Source organism: Echiichthys vipera, assembly GCF_963691815.1.
Source record: "Echiichthys vipera genome assembly, chromosome: 20".
In the NCBI taxonomy this organism is placed as follows: Eukaryota; Metazoa; Chordata; class Actinopteri; order Perciformes; family Trachinidae; genus Echiichthys; species Echiichthys vipera.
Window position 1 is genome coordinate 13,103,834 of NC_139845.1, and position 20,089 is coordinate 13,123,922.

The following is a 20,089-nucleotide window of genomic DNA, read 5'->3' on the forward strand; positions in this document are numbered from 1 at the left end:
CGGGAAACCTATTAACACACGAAACTAGCAGAACTACGACACAAAGGACTATCTACTTAAGATGTCTTGACCAACCGATTAAGCTGATATGAACCACCAGAAAATAGTGAAAATCACAAACAAAATGTAATTTGTGTAAAATAAATGTCTTGTTTTTTTGGGGTCCAACAGTCAAAACCTCAAAGATGTTGACTATACTCTCATATTTGACAAAGAAAAGCAAGATCATTGAGAAGCTGGAACCAGCAGATATTTGGCAGTTTTGCTCAGAAAATGACTAAAATGATTCTTCAACTATCCACTAATTACTGGAGCTTTATTTGATATAAATAGAATATTTCCCAATGTAAACTCTTTGCATGCATGACAACTGTTTGAAGTTTATACCTTAGCAAGTCAAAATTAAATGGCAGCTGTAAATCAGTGAGGAATTTTTCATGAATACATTTTGAAAGTGTTTTTTTAAAAAGGTACACAAAGGATCAATTGCAGGAATCATTTAACTGGAGAAGTTTCTTGATACTGGATTATGATCAAAAAGCATCAAGTAACGATACCCAGCTCTGACGAGATATTCAAAGTAAGGCTCCATTCAGATTTTGCCCCTGCAATTGAAATAGTTTGCTTGTCTAACAACTGAAACATAATGAAGAGATAATGGACACAAAAATGTATTGATTAAAAAAAAAAAGTGCAAAACAAACATGTTTTTTGAGATGCTTTATTTAAAAAAACAAACTGTTCTCTTAAAGATAATGTACAAAACTTAGAAAATTTGAGATATGAAGCACCAAGATAAAAAAAAATGAGAAGGATCAAGTGTAAGTTAAAGAATATGAAAAAAACAAAAACACAACAGTATAGTATAAGAGGACAACTACTGCAGCTACATGTATTCATTTTTCTTTTAGATGAATTCTTCACATTATCTATGGCGTTTTCTTGACACTCTTGGTGTGAGTTAATCATAAACATGAAAATGAGGTTTATTTTCTGCACATTATCTGCTGCAGAGGTGCCTATCCATCCTCCATATACACAATAACAGTGCACCATTAATACGAGCTGTACATGACAGCACATTATCTTTGTTGGAGTTAGGAAGGGACATTTTTTTGTAACCAGTTAGCCAGCGGTGCTAATGAAGGCCAGTATTAAGTATCATCACTTAAACAACATCAAAGCAAATCTCCAAGACAAGAAAATGACTCCAATGGTGATTCACCACAAACTCATCTCGAGATACACAGAATTAAGGAACAGAAAAAAAGGAGAAGAAAACTGCCTTTACCCTGCATTAGTATACCATTTCAACATGACAGTTCATGATTCCTTTTTTGTATTGTGAGTCACCGGGCTTGATACCCGAAAGCCGCTTATGTGGCAACGAGGGTCACCATTTTTTAATTCCATATCACACCCCTCATGAACAGAGTGCAGTTCAACAAGTCATACTTACACATTATGTATGTAAAATAGCATCACAGAAAAGTCATGCACCATATGTAGCCGACAAAGCCTGATCATTGATGGTTAACATTAGGAGTCCCATAGAAACAAACAGCGTTTGTCTTTACCTTGCAGTGAGCTTGTAAGAACTTTTTCTTTTTTTATTAAAGGGGACCTATTATGCCTTTCCTTATTTTCTGTCACACAAACACCTATCCAAAAGTTTAAAATGTAAATAGAGACAGAACACTGAAAACCCAGATTTAATTGAAAATAGCACAAAGACAACATATCAAATGTTGAAGCTCAGAAATGTCATTGTTTTTTGATAATGATACGCCCATTTTGATTGTGATGCCAGCAACGCATTTCAAGAAAGTTGGGAACACCTGGTGGAACATCTAACAATTAATTAGGTTGAACGGCAACAGGTTAGTTACATGATTGGGTATTAAAAGTATTTCTAAAGTAAAGAAGGAGAGGGGTCTTCACTCAAATAGTGCACCAATTTATGAATAATGTTTGGGGATATCATTCAACTACAGTATGATATCATTAAAATATTCAGACAATTCTGAAGAAATATCTGTACGCAAGAGACAAGGCTGAAAACCATTATTTGATGGCCGTGATCTTCGGGCCTTCAGGAAGCACTGCCATAAAAACAAACCTCATATGCTTGTGAACACTTCCAAAAAACTAAATTTGTCTGTGAACACAGTTTGTCACTGCTTCCACAAAAGCAAGTTGAAACTCTACCCTGCAACGACCAAACCGTATATAAACCACATCCAGAAACGCTGCGCTGCCTTCTCATGCGTGGAGAACTGTCCTGTGGAAATCATGGACGTGTCCTCCGAGAGGAATTATACGGTACCATTTATGCTAAATGATATATACAGGTTTTGAAAAAACATATGCTGCCGAGTAGACGCCCTTTATTTTTTTTTTGTTTTTTTTTAAAAGGTAGGCCTTGCTTATTTTAGCAAGACAATGCCAAGGTGCTAAACTGGCCGGCTGCAGTCTTGACATGTCGTCCATTGAAAATGTTTGGTGCATTGTAAAATGTAATTGAACTTGAACTGTTGAAATCCTACATCAAGCCAGAATGGGAAAACATTCCAATTTCAAAATTACAGCAATGGGTCTCCTCAGTTCCCATAGAGTGTTGTTAAGAAGAGGTGAGTGGTAAACATGACCCTATCCTAACTTTTTTGAAATGTGTTGCTGGCTGCAAAAACAATTACATTTTTCTTTTTAACATTTTAAATATTGTCTATTGTGTTACATATGGGATTTCAATGATTTGCAAATCATTGCATTCTGTTTATTTATATTTTACACAGCGCCACAACTTTTCTGAAAACAGGGTTGTACATATAATGATAGTGTATCCCTGAGACCAAAAACCTCAGATTTCACAAAGTTCAGAACACATAATCCATTTTCAACATTTTTTTCTTCTCTCTAGGCACATGAATGTGTTTATATTACATACACTGCTACATACAGCTCATGCTAACACAAGGGAAAGTTAATGTTAATGCCCAATTTCAGGTGTATATTCTGTTATGTTGTTGTGTTCACACGTTGTCACTTTACGTCGTGTTAGTCGCTCAAATTTGATCTCTTAAGTTGGAATATTCCAACTCAGCAGAAACGTGAAAGGCATGACGCAAACGCGTGTCTTTAAATTAACTTTGTATGCATTCCACAGCGCAAAACATGAGTGGTTCGGCCATTACAGTCATTCCTGACCAATCAGAGCTGACTGCGCTTTTTTGGGAAGGGGAGGGTGAATACAGGTGCAGCAGCTAGGGGCAGCATAAGAAATCTAACATGTTTTTTGAACATTAAAGCATGTTAATAAGTTCAAGTGGAAAACCAAAATACAAGTATGAACCTGGAAATTAGCATAATAGGTCTCATTTAAAGAATGTGATGATCTGTGCTGTTTTTCCAGTAAACCCAAGACTTCCAATACCATCAAATGGGGGGAGATAGCGATTGAGAGAGATGACATTATTTGGTAAATACCTGTTTTCATAGACCTTCCAGTATGATTTAGCAAACAATTATTTGCTTATCAGCAATTTTGTAATAGCAGGCCACTTCAATTAACAAAAATGCTTAAAATAGAAAAGTAAAGAACTTTCTAGAACAGGCATTTTTGCTTTTAGGAAGTAGCATTTATGATGTCCTGATTCACCTTTTATATTTCACCAGTTTCAACTGTTCTACAGTGCTACAGTAGATAAGTGTAAAAGAAAGCAAAACTACAGTATGTAACTAATAATGTATGAACTGTCACATAAACCTTTTACAGTGTTGTTCAGTACCAAGACCGCAACCTCAGTTTTTAGCATAAAATACATATATTGAAAATTAAAAATTAGTAAACTAATCATTTTCTTTAGTGTATGCAACACTTTGGTCATCAACATGAATGAAAAGATACGTAAGATACACTTAGACAGCATTTCTGATGAAACAATAAAATCTTTGATAATACTTACGCAAAGGATAGAATACTAAACAGAAACAACTTACTGAAGATTTAATGTGTTCATATATCGGGAGTTACTTATAGCTCCTGCTGAGCTGGTTTTGATGGAGAAGCCCAGTGTCAAATAAGTCTTTCAAAGCATGCTGCATGCCACACACACACACACGGACACACACACACACACACGGACAAACACATAGACACTCACACACACACACACACACACACACAGACAGACACAAACACACACACACACACACACACACACACACACACACGGACACACACAGACAGACAGACACACACACACACACACACACACACACACACAGACACACACAGACAGACACACACACACAGACACAGACAGACACACAGACAGACAGACAGACAGACACACACACACACACACACACACACTCTGTTGCTGAATTCAAAGTGACAGCAGCAGCAGTTTTGTTCCATTTTTCCATCCAGGGTCCAGTTATCCCCTGCAGAGACACACTACACCAGCACAGGTCTCCCTATGTGGGGAAGCAGATGCCGCAGCACTCCATACAGATTTCCAAGCAATCTGAGGACTCGCAGCAGGCATCCATGATGCCACAGTCCATGTCGTCACAGGGGCAGTTGCAGTCATCACCTAGGTCGTCGGTGCAGCAGCAGCAGCAGCAAGCCTCCGAAGTGCATGCGCCGCATGAGGCCTGCGTCACCACCATGTTGCAAAGTGTCAGGAACTCACAGAAGAGACAGGCCAAGATGCAGTGGACGCAGCAGTCTGGATCAAATCAGCCAGGGTGAGGTGTGGCAAAGTGAAATAATCATATGAATAAAATAAATCTATATAAAACAATAAAACACAGACAGGAAACACACAAATACACCAAATAAAATTAGATAGCTAAAATGTCAATTTACATTTTCACCTAAAATTAGTGCTTAATCATAAAAGCAGAGCACAGTGAGTGAATGAGGACGTGCATGCTTGGCAGGCTGACAGGTGGAACAGAGTAGGTATGTGATAAAAGGGTGGAGGCTAACTAGGAGGCAGAGGGAAATAAGAGAAATTTAAAGAAATTAATTCCTCTCCTGCAGTTTTGATTAACGGACTGTTAAATAATTGTGGCATTATCATGCAAACTGCTCGGTTGATCACACAAAGATCATTAGCAAAGTCCATGTGTGTCTCCCGGTAAATAGGTGGATTAATGCTGGCAATGCTCACACCTCTGATGAACATTTAACCTCTTCACAGAACTTCTTTAAATAGCTGGTGGCAAGTTTCAGGTTGTTGTTGTACAGCAATAAAGAGTTACCCTTTAAATTACAAATATACTCATCCAGATTGTCACAATACCAGAAGTTTAATTTTTGATACAATACTTTTATTTTTAAAAATATACCTAATACCTCTTTTAATACCACTGCAAAAAGCAAAACTGTCACAGAAAAGTCCCCTGGACACAACACAGTTGATTTTCTTCTTTGGTACTTTAAATACTATCGAATGTGGATATTTTATAATTTTACACATCACTGTGGTAAAGGTAATGAAAAAGAACAAATTAAATGTTTTTCTTGCACTGACACAGTGTGTTAGTATTTCCATGCAATACCTACTGCAGAATAGTTTTCTTCCAGAATGCTTCCACTAATCAGAAAATGTCATTAGATTAAATGCAAGCTTTAATTTATTTTAAAAATATGTATGTACAGTAATTTAATCAAATTAAAGACCCTAATTTGCCTGTTCTTCTTTAAAATAAATGAGTTGCTTTTTCCAGATCATTAAAGATGGAAAAAAAACTCTGTCAAAGTGAAATGTAGGAAACAATAAAGCAAAAGAAAACAAAAAAAAACAAGGTAAGATTGAAAAGAGGAAAAAATGTTATGCATAGCCCACAGATTACATCAAAATGTTGTCATTATCCAGCTGCTCCACACCAGAACTTCTGTACTTGGATCTAAGTCACTAAATATCATTTGGTAAGTGTGCCCGGAATACTCCTTGCAGCTGTCTCCTTTCTGAACCAATACCAGTGAAGCGCCTCTGCTTTGGAGTGTTAAAAAGACATGATGTGGATGAATGCAGAAAAATAGCATTACAAACAGGGCACATTTGCATAACTTTCATCAGCCCATCTTGAGCTGTCAGAAGGGGCTGTTACTGATTGGGTTAGGATGAGAGCGAAAGGAGGAGAGTGTGGAGAACTGCATGGGAAGGCAAGCTGAGGACCACTGGATGCTCATGTTTGATTAATCAAAGTAGAGGGGATTTTTTTTCTTCTCTATTTTCGCGGTGCTCAGGGCTGCAGAACTGACCAGAAGCACTAGCTGACTGTGATACAAACAAGATAGAGAAGGGAACATGAAACGAGCAAGTTTTTGTGCATATGTGTGAGCCTGAAGTTTGAATACATCTTATTATTCTTATCTGAGGACACTGGCAGTGATGGAAGATGCATGAGAATAAAATCCACTTTACTACTAAACATCTGGTGTGGCTATTGGGTAGATTGTGGATTTGTTTCATGCTGGCCTAACAAAACGCATACTACATTCTAGTGTACTGCCATCTGAGTGCTACAAAATGTCACTGGGAACAATAAACTCTGCCTGGCCAAAGCTCTATGCACAAAACCCCAAAGTTCAGCCAAACAAACTTTGAAGGACCCAGAGGGTATAGCCATGCCAGCATTCAGAATGTAACAGTAGACTGTGAATGCGGCATAAACACAGTACATAGGCATTAAGGAGCGGCCGGCCATCTCAGCTATTCACTTGGATGTATAATTCAACACCAGCGATTAGTCTGGATCTTAGAGAAGACAGTAAGGAGGAGGGGAACGGGCTTAGGGGGGTGGGGATGGGGGGTTGGGGTCGTATACTGTACACAAGAGAGCTGGACGCAAAAACAGAGACAGACAGACAGAAAGGCAGACAGAGACAGAGTGAAACCAACCAACAGACAGACAGAACAGCACACACTGACACTGCTCCTGTTTAATGTCAGTGAGCAGCGATGAAGCCCAGAGTTTGCAGGGGCCGAAAACAGCGTCCGGCGCCTCTGAGGAAATAGTTTCAGACATCTGGAAAGCTAACATCAAAAAAAAGGGAGCAGCATGACACAAAACAAGCTGGATGGGCCTCAGAGCGGCAAGCTGTGCAAAACATTCAAACTCACAAAGAGGGAGAGAGAGGGCAAGATTTCTAGACGGAAAGATGAAGAAAGAGAGCTTGATCAGACAAAGCCTTGGTGGCCATAGAAATGCACAGAAGGCACACATGGGTAAAGAGGGCAGAGGATGTGCGCTGGATAGTGAAGGTCCACCACATGCACTTTAAAGCAGGACTGTTTATAATGCATGACTAAGGGAAAAGTCGAAGCTGGAGGTGTAGAGCTTACACAAAACAAACACACACCAAGGTCCATAGCTTAGACAAAGATGCTAGCAACCTTGGCCCTAAACTCTAAATGAGACTAAAGCAGCTTGGAGACCTTAACTGATTACACACAATTAACAAAAACACAGACTGGATGACAAGAATGAGACAACCCACCCTGCTGAACAAAAGCAGTGTGGTAAATGACTCCTCAGAAGCTGCAGTGTTATCACACAGATTGGCTACAGTGCCAACGGCATGTGCCAAGAAACACAGGGAGCAGCAAAATCCCCAGAGCTAGCTCCTGCTAGCTTACGCCTTTTATTTTCTGTGTTCATGGGGCTGTTTAGGAGGCTAATTTCACAGGCAAACAGATTATGTTAATCCGTGTAAACATTCAAACACCACAGCTTGGCTGTTTTCCGGGGGGAAATAAATAGTTGAGAGTGAACATATTGATTCTGAGAGCTCTTGTGTCTGCAAATAAGCAACATAAAAAGCCATAATGAGAGACTTGTGGAGCTGCTGTTTTATTTATTTATTTTTTCTCCTCTGTTCCTTACCAATTAAGATGTTGGAATATTTCTGGTTGCATCCCACCTTTTCTTATGAGGTGCTGAGGATGTGTTTTTTTTTTGTTTGCCTGCAACTCAATCTGATGAGTCATCAAACATTTGAAACTGTTTTTTTACAGTTAGAGTATAGATGAGGATTTTAATGTTAAAATACAGATTCTTTTTTACATGTATTTCACATATATCAAGAGATAAATTGACACAGGGACAGAGGATGAAAACTGGGGAAATATATTTTTCCTATCACTGTGATTTTAAAGAAACATGCTTAAACCCTCATACCGCCCATGCTACAGAACACAGAGAGAACACATGCATGCCTACAAACACACGCCCAGCCATAGAGTACAACAGCTGGCGGAAGGATGCAACGTTAATGAGGGCCAGGGTGGTGCTGATGACATGTAGGGAGAGCCAGAAAGGGCCCAGAGAGGTGTGAGGGGCCATGAGGGCCCGAAGAAGGCTGGTCATGACTTTTAATAGGCACCCTGTGCTCTCAGGCCTCGTTAGATGGTCACACCTACCTCCCAAATGGAAAAGGACCCAGCCAGCCGCCTTCATTACTGGACTCACCTCGGCCTTGCACCTGACAAAGTGACGGCTTCCCTGCATAGCAAACTGACTTCCTGACTTGTTGTTAAAGAAAATAAAAGCCACAAGAGCGAGATAAGATGTAATTTGCTCGACAGGAGTGATAAATATAAGAGGTCACGCACTCCCATCATTAAAAGGTGAGGGAAGGGAAGAATGTATCAACAGAATCTTATATTATTTCAGGAAAGCCTCCTAAAAATAGCCCCTGTGTTTTTGCCAAAAATTATATTATTATTTGTTATTTTCTCCTACATAATACAGTCGCTATAAATACTTTTTTTTTTATAAATGCAGTGACTAACTTGGTGATATCCCTGTGGTCGATGGAATGAATGTATTGCCAACTGAAAATTGCATGCATAAAGAGAAGCATGCAAGCAAACAAGCGTCAGATAAGTTGGTATTAATGTGTCTGTGTGTTGGTTTGTGATCTCTTTTCTTTGCTGTCACTGTTAGCTTCTGTGTAGACACTCACCCTCTGGTAAAGGTGCTTTCTGTGAGCCCGTGGAACTGCTTTTACTGCGTCGGCTGCTGTCACTGTTGACCGACAAGCTGGACCTCAATTTCCTCTGCACTCTTTGCGACACAGGCGTTGACGGCTGCTTCCTGGGCTGCTCCATCGTTGCTGCTGTTGCTCTTGTGCCAGGGCCTGACCCACCCGTGGCACCTGTGCTGATGCTGGCACCACAGGAGCATGTGCGCGTGGCCCCAGCCCTGCTGATTCCAGGGTGGATGCTGTTGCCGTTACTCAGCACGGGTGTGCCAGTGCTGTTGTGGTGAAAGCCATTTTGGTCCTTGCCAGCATCTCCCTCGGAGGGCATCGACTGAGACTTGGGTTGAGCTGGAGAAATAAAGTAAAAAATAATTTTATTTTCACTCAAGTTAAGTAAAAAGTTAGGTGTGTAGATTCTGCACAATTACTTAAATTAGTGTCTAAGGACAAGTGATTAAATTTCCTTGGAGAATTTCACCTTTCTTGCATTTATTCAGCTGAAACACCACAAGCTCAAGGTCTTAAAAGTCCCATACTGTAAGAAGTGAGATTTCCATGTCTTTTCTGATTATAAAGCAGGTTGAGGGGCTATATACATACTGTGAAAGTATCAAATCATTCAATCAACAGAGAAAAGCACAGCCCATATTCCTACAACTGTGGCTTTAAAAAGGAGCCATCAGGACTTCTGTACGCTCTCATAGTGCTGCCAGTGCATTTGAACGTTAGGCCTAAAGCATGTAAACATGTTTTAGTAGAAACCCAAAATACAAATACGAACCTGAAATGAGCATAATAAGGGACCTTTAATACAATACAATAAAACAGAATATACAAACAAAACAGAAGGCTACATGTTCATTCAAATATATATTTATTTTTAATTATTTTTTTAGTTTATGGCATATCTACACATTATTTTCAAATACTAAGCAAGAAACATTCACAGAGAGAGCATAAATAACCACTCCAAAATCAAAGACACCCATCCAGAAGAAACAAAATTATACTACTGTGTGTTCACTCCAAAATACAATAGCAGGGAGTGGGCTGCTGAGCGTATACTATATAGAAGGTGTAAAAGAGTTTGATAGGGCGGCCGAGCACCACTGACGAATAAGATTCATTGAATTAACAAAGCCATGACAGGGCTCTCTCATTTAATAAATATGGGATTCTGGAGCTTCAGCAAGTATTTAATTTGCTCCCTCTGATAGAGGTACCTTTTGGTTCCACGTATTGGGAATATTTGGTTTCAGCCTTCTAATGGTTAGAATACACTTCAAATCTGCTATAAATAATATATTTAGGGCCTATGTCCACATAAAAACATTTTTTGAGAAAAGGCACTGGACTGAACTGGATTGTTATTTTGTGTTGCCAGTCTGAGGGCTTCTAGTTATAAAATCTCTGAACTCTGAACAGTTGGCACCAGTTGTATCACTGGCCCTTCTTTTCAGGAAACTATCACAACAAAGACAGAAAACCCATTTGTGGGATTAGATGGACCAGACACTGATTACTGCTGATGAGTATTATGTAGTATGTTGAGAGCTTGTTGTTAGCTTGTTAGTAGCTATAGCCACCTAGCTAACATAAATGTTGTAATAGAAACAAAACCCACAGGCAGCTCTTCGAAGTACTGTGATGAAGCTCTCCCCAGCGCCCTGCCAATGCCTTTCTGCCAGAAAAAGACGTTATGTGGACACACGCCCTTAGAAAGGTATTTCTTGGCCCTCCCGTCTGCCACTATGGGCTCTTTTGGAATATCCTGTGTTTATTCATACATGTTTTTTTTATGTAAACGTAGAGGACAAAACACTAAAATACAAGACCATTAATAGGAACGAGTGGTTTACTTTAATAACTTACTTAACATTTGTAGTGTCTATTTTTATGGAAGAGAGAGTCGTGCATTCCTTTTATGGGGTAAAGATTTGATGAAATTCTAACTTTATTTTATCTGAAGAGAACTTTGTCTGCACTTCATGCCTTTTACTTACATATAAAGTCACTGCCGCTTCAGCAACAGAGACACACCGCTCTCAGCTAAATAATTCTCAGCAAATCTTGCCACCATTTCCTAACATGATCATATCGATCACATAGCAAACATTTCAACCCGGAATGACAGAAAGACACGAGAGATATAGAAACCTTATATGTGACAGGTTCACAAAAGCCACTGCTGTAGGCAGACTGACATTTGCTGGAGCAGTACCCAGGTGAGTTAAGACAGTGTACAAGAAAAAGGGAGATTAATGCTGTGAAAAGAGAAAGAGAGCGTGTGATACTGTGCATATACAAAATAGCTGCTGTCTGCACCTGTAATGATCTCCTTTCCTCTTAAAGCTCAGAGATGGCCTTTCTAAGTGTATGTGTGACAGCCACAGAAAGTCAGGAGACAGCGACCTGTCTGATAAGAAAGAAGACGAAGGATGTGAGTGAGCAAAGGAGGTGGCATTTTACTGGGAGGAACACCTGCACATTCAGCTCTACTGGGACTTACTCTTACATTACCTTTCCTCCACATCAGAGCCACCATGCATGTGCACGCGCCGCCAGTGCATGTTAACTTGAGGTTTTGTGAATTATTCATCTCTTTTTAAGTCTGTCTGTGTGAACCGTACTTATTCATTTTTTTCCTATTCTACACTTCCTGTACATACATGAATATATCGGTATCTTCACCGTCGTATTCCGCTTTAGTTAACAGCTGTGGAGGACAAGCTGAATCTTGTTTAAGTGTTTTTCAGCTGTCAACAAATTTTCCAAAGTGGACGCAAACTGAAAGTGAACATATATGATGCTGGTAATTTCTTTCCAACTCTATTTTCTTTCTGTCAGCTCACCAACAAGTGCAATTACGGTTAACAAGAGAGAGAGAGAGGGAGAGTGTGGGAATCGGGCCTCGCACTTTTTAACAACACATCACCCTGGGAGAGGCCGGACGTGAATGTGGATAGAAAACAAAGCAATTAAATACACACACTGGGTTTTGCCTTCTTCTCATTCAGGCTTCTGCATGCTGCCTCGATAAACAAATATAGACTTTAGGGATCAGAATTCCATGCAAGTTGAATTAGACAACTGGGTAGCACACGATAGAATTCATTATGCAGTGATTTAAGACCAGGTTGATGGATTTTCTTTCTCTAAAAGACAAAAGCCTTGCAGCCTGCCCATGACAATGTGGGGAGAGACTGAAGCTTGCTAACAAGGAGACTCAGAGCAGGCTACATCTGTTGTTGTTCTTCAGTTTTACCTCTGACAGCTGCAACTTGCCATGTTTTCACCCCTTTTTAATAAATGTACTTTTTTTTTCCTTTAGGCAAATGTCTGGCAAACCATTATCAGAAAGGAATCTAGTAACACATGAACATGCCATGAAAGGGTTTTTTACATATCAACAGTGGGCCTTACTTGGGTAAGCAAAGAATGTTTTTTGGCCTATCAAGAAAATGTTTTCTTTCAATATGATCCTTTAACCCCTTCCATGGCCACGCTTTTGCAGGTAATGTTCAGGGGGAGACAGCATTTTGCAGGTTGTAAAGTTTCATGAGGCTGTGATTATCCTAGAGGTCACAACAGTGATTTTATACAGTGAGCTCAAGTTTTAAAATATGGTCTCATTGCAATTAAATGGATACTATGGGGATTAACATCATCACACGTGAATACAATTGAGCTCATTGAATCCACAAGAGCCTGAGCTTTCCAGATACACCTAATATATGACATTCAACACTATTTATGGACCCCAGTATGGAAAAATGTTGAAATATTGCATTTTAGAATAGGCGAAAAATAACACATTTATACTGTGTGATAAAAACGGAATGTTTTTTGCCCAAACTGTCTGGAATTATAATAAAGTGAGCATGTCTGTAAAGGGGAGATTTGTGGGTACCTGTAGAACCCATTTTCATTCAGATATCTTGAGGTCAGAGGTCAAGGGACCGCTTTGAAAATGGACATGCCAGTTATCCCTCACCAAAATTTTGCCTAACTTTGGAGCATTATCTAGCCCCCTGCAGAGAGTCAACTCGCTCACTGTTGTAATGAACATCCCACAAACAAAAAGTTGGCCTATTTCAACGATCAAAGTGAGCAGTAACTTCAATTTTTCTGCTTTATTTGTCTCAACTCCACAGCGCTGGTGTTTTCTCACATTATCTGATTCTCCAGATGTAGCCACATTTTTTATTGTGCAAAGACAAAAAGCAATGGCTGACATTGATGAGTTCTCTATACCTAATGATTAAATTGTCATGGCCCATAACAAAGACCACACACACACACACACACGCACACACACACGCGCACATGCACATGCACGCGCACGTGCACGCGAGTATTGCCAAATCAATACAACACAGCAAAACTCCCGTCTGGAGGATGAAAGTTCCTTACAAATCAATCAGCCGTACTGTAGTATCTTGTATAATAACACAGTAGTTTTTTCCCCATCTAGGTTGAAGGAACTAGCCACACAAGCTCCCACACACACACATAAACACATGAAACAAGAGGCCAAAGTACACTGGGAGGCATAATTACCTTTCCTTTTGAGGAAGTCAAGCTTTCAATTTAGCAAAGCATAAATAGTTATTAAGAAACCACCACGTAAAACCTAGAGCACATAAGCAGCGACTCAGGTTTCTGACACACTGCAAAGCCCTAAAAAGTGGTTCAAATTTGCAGAGAGAAGTGTGCTTCTGTGGCAGGTTCCTGGATAGTCTTCACACACTCGCAGTCTTTATTTTTATCCTGATGAACACAGTGACTGAGATAAATGGACACAATGGAGTAATATTCATAATCATTGATCATGATAATGATGAAACCCTGTCAAAGATGGCAATGACAGACTTGTAGTCACCGTGAGGCAAATGAAGACATAAAAAGATAAAGCAGAAATACAGTAAATCCTGTTGGAATTATGCTAGGCTGGCAAGCTGGCGAATCAAAAACTTTCAATGAAAGAAGATGATTTAGCATATGTTTTTGAGCATTTGGATGTTGTGTGTAAATCTACCTTTCATATAAAGTAGATACAGTAGCAGTCGACAATAAAATGTATTGAACACTGTGCATTTTTGTATTGTATTTGTCAATCATAATTAATAATAATGTGATTATGTGTAATACTTCGATGGGTACAGTACATTTCAGAAGAGTGTAGACAACTTCTATAAGCTTTTACTCTGGATTTACAGAAGTTTGCTGCAATTACATTTTTAAAAATAAAGTTTGATTCTGCATCTCTGGATTCAGTTGATAAATGCAAATATGAACAGTGCCTGTTAATAAATCCTGACGGAGCAACACAGTACTAATACTTAATTGTTCTGTAACAAAGCTAAAAACACAAACTGCATCAAAATTTGATAAAAACAATTCTCAGCAAGTTTTTTTTTTTTTTTTTTTTTTAATAATATGAGTTCTTCAATTGCCACAAGCTTGGAGAGATGGGTAGGTGTCCTCAGATAACCGAATGCTCACAACCTGACAGGTTGCATTAAAACCCCATGTTTTAGAAGAAGAAGTGGACACACACATGCACAACTACTTCAAATTCGACTTGTAACCGCCCTAGTTCTAGCACATCAACAACTGTTGAGAGTGTACATTTGTAGTTGAATAAAACATGGTATTCCCCTACACACGCTGTCACACACATCACAAGGGAAACTAGAGGGTGAGTGGTTCTTGACTGTCTAAGCAGCATCCCAATTTGGTCCCAGCTACTAGTAGCTGACAGCCTCAAATATCTGGGGAGCATTTTTAAAAGGCCAGTGTTTGATGGATTCATGAAGAACACACAAATATAATTGCCATTTGTCACTGAGTCTTCAGTGACTGCGCCACACAGGGACCAAACACCGGTGTGCCTGGAGAGTGCTGGAGCGGCACCAGAGCTGTGCGCTCTGTATGTAAAACTGAGTATATAAACACCTCCGTTTGTCACAGAAAATAGGTCCTACAGGAGGGAGCAGGAAATTGCACCCGAAAGACAAAATAAAGAAGGAAGACACACACACACACACACACACACACACACACACACACACACACACACACACACACACACACACACACACACACACACACACACACACACACACACACACACACACACACACACACACACACACACACACACACACACACACACACACACACACATATATATACATACATACATACATACATACATACACATACACAAGCCTACGTCAACTGAAACAGAGCTGTATAAACAAGAATTCTAAAATAGTCAAGCACATGAAAATATAACACAGAGGTCAAACAGGGCAGTATAGAGATTCTCATTTGCACACTGCTATGCCGAGAGTCGCAGGTAAGGCAGGGAGCGGATTGAACAACCACACAAGCTCTGTGTTTCAAAAGCTCAGTCCTTTTTAATATTAATGCCCCTGAGACAGGGAGAAATAGGGAGAAAGGAGACGAAAGGTGTTTGCCTAGGCTTATTAGAATGCCCATCATAGAGAGCATACAGTTATTCAAATGTCAAATCATGTCAGCCAAATAAACACCACAATCCAGATCTTGTATTCATCTCCTAATAGCCGTTATTACACAATGCTACGGGTTTGTGAGTGTACACTGAATGGAAAATGAGAGCAGAAGTGGCACCTTTATTTTTAGTTGAGTCCCAAACAATGACAATACACAGTGAAAGTTAGCTCTGAAATGCTAATTCTACTAAAACGGCCAGTGTTTTGTTTTTCTTTTTATGCCTTGTATTAGAAAAACATGTATATTTTCTGCTCGGCTGGCCATGTACCTGCATGATTGAAATGCTAATTTGTAAATGTGCAATGACCTAGCCAGACTCCTCTTACCACCACCACCACCCCCTCCCCTCTCTCTCTGCCAAAACAGCCTGAGGTATCATCTCTCCTCCTAACAAACAGCAGTGTATGGAACAGCCCCTGCCTTTCAATCCAAAGGGATATATTTTCTCATTAGAAATTATACATCTTCCCTGTCCATATTTATAGACGCAAAACCAGGGGAATTATACTGCAGAGAGAGAGAGAGAGAGAGAGAGAGAGAGAGAGAGAGAGAGAGAGAGAGAGAGAGAGAGAGAGAGAGAGAGAGAAATAGCACAATGAATGTTATTACAAAGGGCTCTGATTGAAATTTTCCTTGGGCATATCAAAGCCGCGTTTACCGTTTGACCTTCCAAACTCCGGGACAAGGACTTTCTTTATTGTCTAGGATGACACATTGGCAGGACCAGACAAGCGACTCGGGATCAGCACAACAAAAAACTACTAACTGTGAATAGCATCAATATAATGCTGATATCAGCTGTGTGAAAAGAGAGCAAATTGGCGATGTCAACTGGCAACCATTTGATTAGAAAATTAGACTCCTGTAGTGGAAAGATGTGGGTTCCATGCGAACTCTGTAGTCTTGTCTTGAGCTGTTTATACAGAGTGGATGGCGACCTGACACGGGCTAACAAAAATGTCACTTGTTCCAACAGATATGGAAAAAAAGTGACTGTGGACATCACAGCAATCCTGGCCCTGTCAATTCATTCGCACGCACGCACACACACACACACACACACACACACACACACACACACAATGTTTTGTATTTATCCAAGATAAAATGACGATGATGGCCATGGCATGGATGATGATGACCGCTGAGGATAGCTAAATTACCTGCTCTGATATTGGATCCTCATCAGTAAAAGTGACAGGCTCTCTATGTGTGTGTGGGTGTGTGTTATGGTAACCTGCAACAGAACTCTATTAGCTGTCTTCACCTGTCAAGGCTGATCACATTGCGTAGCATCTCATTTAAACAGGAAACATCACATTTTTGTCCGGGTTTCCATCCCATTCCAGGGCAATCAGTCAATATTGCTCAGCTCGTTTTCAGTGGTGACACACTTATATTCCATCCTGTTTTAATTCTCTGTGACAGTCATTCAAATTTGGCTCCTCCAACCTGCTGAAGGGGAATTGACACGTGAAGACAGAGCTTAATATTATTTCCAAGTCCCCCCTTACCACCACCGCTGCTGCCTCCACCCAACAAAGAGAAAAGCAGGGCGTCAGGGATTTACTAATTTCACATTTTTGCTGCTGATTGAGTGGAAAAAATAACCCCCTCGGACCTTGTTCTGCTTAATTACATTTTACAGTAGCAAAGGCAACTTGAAAGACTAGAGCTTGATTTGACGACATGAACCTCTCAGCGCATTCCCGTGCATGAGACTGGCGAAGGTGTGCATGTCCTGGGAAGGGAGTTGGTGGTGAGGGAGAAGGGGGTCATCAATTTTTCTTTGATTTCAAAATGGAACATTTTCCCAGATTAATATGTCTGACTGCTATCTAAATCACTGAAAGTCCCATTCTCTCTTACATAAATCATGCTGAGGGGAAGTCATTCACACTCAGCCGCACACGCACACAAGCAAACATGCACGCAAGCACGCACGCACGCACGCACGCACGCTCAGACCACAGAAATCTCTCCACTGTTGTGTGGAATTTATCATGGTGCTAATTTGACTGCTGGTAATGTAGCAGAATGCAAGACATCAATGAGTGTTCAAAGCCTTAAAACCTGGCTGCTGTGAGAGACACTAAATGGTGCCTTATTCTCTACCTCTCCTTATCCTGAGATGAATTTGTACGTGCATGTTTCTGCATTAAGCTTTGTCGAAACGCCTTTTATTCTCCCTCATCTGTTTCTTACCATCCAAGAGGGAAGAAAGAGTGGAGTATAAAGTCAACTCAATGCGTTGAGTGCAGTATCTTTAAAAAGCTGCACATCTTGCACGGATTTAGGCTTTACACGGCTAGCTACCACAGTTTCTAGAAAGATCAATTATGACGTGACTCAGAGCAGGCCTGAGGGAGCTGCCAGGCTCCATACTCCAAAAACGTGCTCCACCCTCTCCTTGCTGACGATTCAAAACAAAAACGGTGCAACAGAGCAGGAGCGAACGGGAGGGGAAGAAAGGGGAGAGAAGGGGAGGGAAGGAGTGGAATGGGGGTATTTTCAGTTTCAGTTACATCGATGACTCAAATATTCCACCAGCTTCAAAATCTCCTTGCTGAAGTAGAAGTTCCACAGGAAGCTCACTTGTTTGAAATTCAACGGCAGGAGCATAGACATGCACAGGCGCTTTTGTACACATATACACAAAGGCATACACTTGCAAAACGGCAGGCAGAGAGTCAACTACACACCAAATAAATCCAGTGAATAAATTGAGTGTGCATCTGCAGCAGATCCACTAACGCAGCCATTATAGGAGTCAGAGATGAGGATCTGGCAGTAGCACTTCCACTCCCTAAAAGCCAAAATACAACTGAGGTCTGTCTCTGGGTCAAAGAGGGGATAGACAGTCTATCAAAATACCCCCACACCTAGTTCCTTTATTTGCTCAGTATCAATCTCAGCATTAACCCTCTACTAATGGGACAGCTGTGGGTCAGCACCTCACATCCTTGGGATGCCAATCAAGGCCTTAAGCTGAGAGATCAGCCTTTGGGACAGAGGTGCTCGTCTGCCTCTGAGTGGCTTCTTTAACACGGAGACGCCAGTATCGATTTTAGCTCGAGCCTGAAAAAATGTGTGTGTGTGTGTGTGGGGGGGGGGGGTTATTGCACTAGTCGGGGCCTGTGTTAGCTGTGGCTGTCTGTGTGTCTGGACGGGCCTGGTCCCCTGTCACCCTCCACTGATCAGGGGGCCTGACAGAATGACCTAGCAGAGAGGCACTGAACCTGCAAACACGAAGGGGGCAAGGAGCTGGAAGCTTGAGGGGGTCGGGGCTGGCGGGGGCAACATCAGCAGAGATCTCAGTAATAGAAAAGGGTTTTAACCTTAATGTTGGAGCCAAAACCCTGTTAGAGGCCAAGTAATCCCCCCTGCGCTGCTCTCATTTGAACAGGCTGTTTTTTTTTCTCTCTCCCTCCCTGTGAGCAGCTTGTGAAAGGCACCAACACTGTCTTGTGTGACAGTGGTTAGGGAGGCAGTAAACTTGAGCAGAGCAGTCCACCTACCTTAACTGTGCTAAAAAGACTATCCATTCATGTATAGTGTATAACTGTATAACAATTTCATTCATTATTAGAGATTCAATTAACCAACAATATAGAAAGTGGTTAAAAGTTACATCACATCTATAACTACAGTAATTTAATGTCCCATATTGTGCTAATTTTCACGTTCTTACTTGAAGAACCTGATTTAATGTTTATAAAACTTTTTTTTTTCATACTCTCCTTCTATAATACTGTAAATGAAACGCTCTGTTTTAGCATATGTCTCTTAAGCTCCCCTCTTGAAAAAGTGTGCTCTGATTGGTCAGGTCTATCAGCATCGGTGCTCTCGCCATCTCTGTGCCGTCATTGCAGCTGGGGTAGGACTGTAACAGCATCGTAGCAGCACTTTCTACTTATATGTAGTATAGTAGTGACATCACAACCATACGAGAGTCCTGACGGCTCGTTTAAAGGCACAGATTCTGAATATGGGTTGTATGCATTTCTCTGTGGATTGAGCATTTTGATTCTTTCATAGTATTTATATAGCACCTCAACTTGTTTCACAAAAAAGAAGGAAAGATATGTCACTTTTTACAATATGGGACCTTTAAATTGCTGCATCCATGTTAATAAAAATGTCCGTACCTTTATATAGCAAACATTTTGAATGTTACTTTTACAGAGTTTTCTTAAGTAGTTTTATACTGCAGTATTACTACTTTCATTCAAGTACTGCTGAATATCTGAATATTTCATCCACCACAGACAGATAAAATGACTTTGACAGATTACTCTTAATATTTGGATTCTCTGCAATAAAAAAAAAAGAACTCTTCCTCCACAATTAAAAGCTATGTACATATGTTGCCTTTTATCCAACAAAAATGCTTAAAGACTGCAGTCTATGAATTGAGGTCTGCATATCTAATCATTTGTCTCAAGTATTTTGAATATCTTAAAAAAAAAATTAACAGTGAATAGGCTCGGGCACTTCGGGTAAAATATGCTAATTAACACACTTGAAATTTCCCATATGAAATCT

At 40.3% G+C, this 20,089-nt stretch overlaps 1 protein-coding gene across 2 annotated transcripts in view; it reads right to left on the minus strand.

Annotated features, from left to right (window-relative positions):
* Positions 1-746: 746 nt before the first annotated feature.
* Positions 747-20,089, minus strand: part of mdfic (MyoD family inhibitor domain containing) — a 26,476-nt gene continuing 7,133 nt past the window's right edge. For both annotated transcript variants that reach the window (XM_083935151.1, XM_083935152.1), the window contains exons 4-5: positions 8,984-9,349; positions 747-4,733 (exon numbers count right to left, since the gene is read on the minus strand). In XM_083935151.1, the coding sequence (XP_083791277.1) occupies positions 4,480-4,733; positions 8,984-9,349 (620 nt within the window). In that variant the 3' untranslated portion in view covers positions 747-4,479. The remainder of the gene's footprint in view (positions 4,734-8,983; positions 9,350-20,089) is intronic.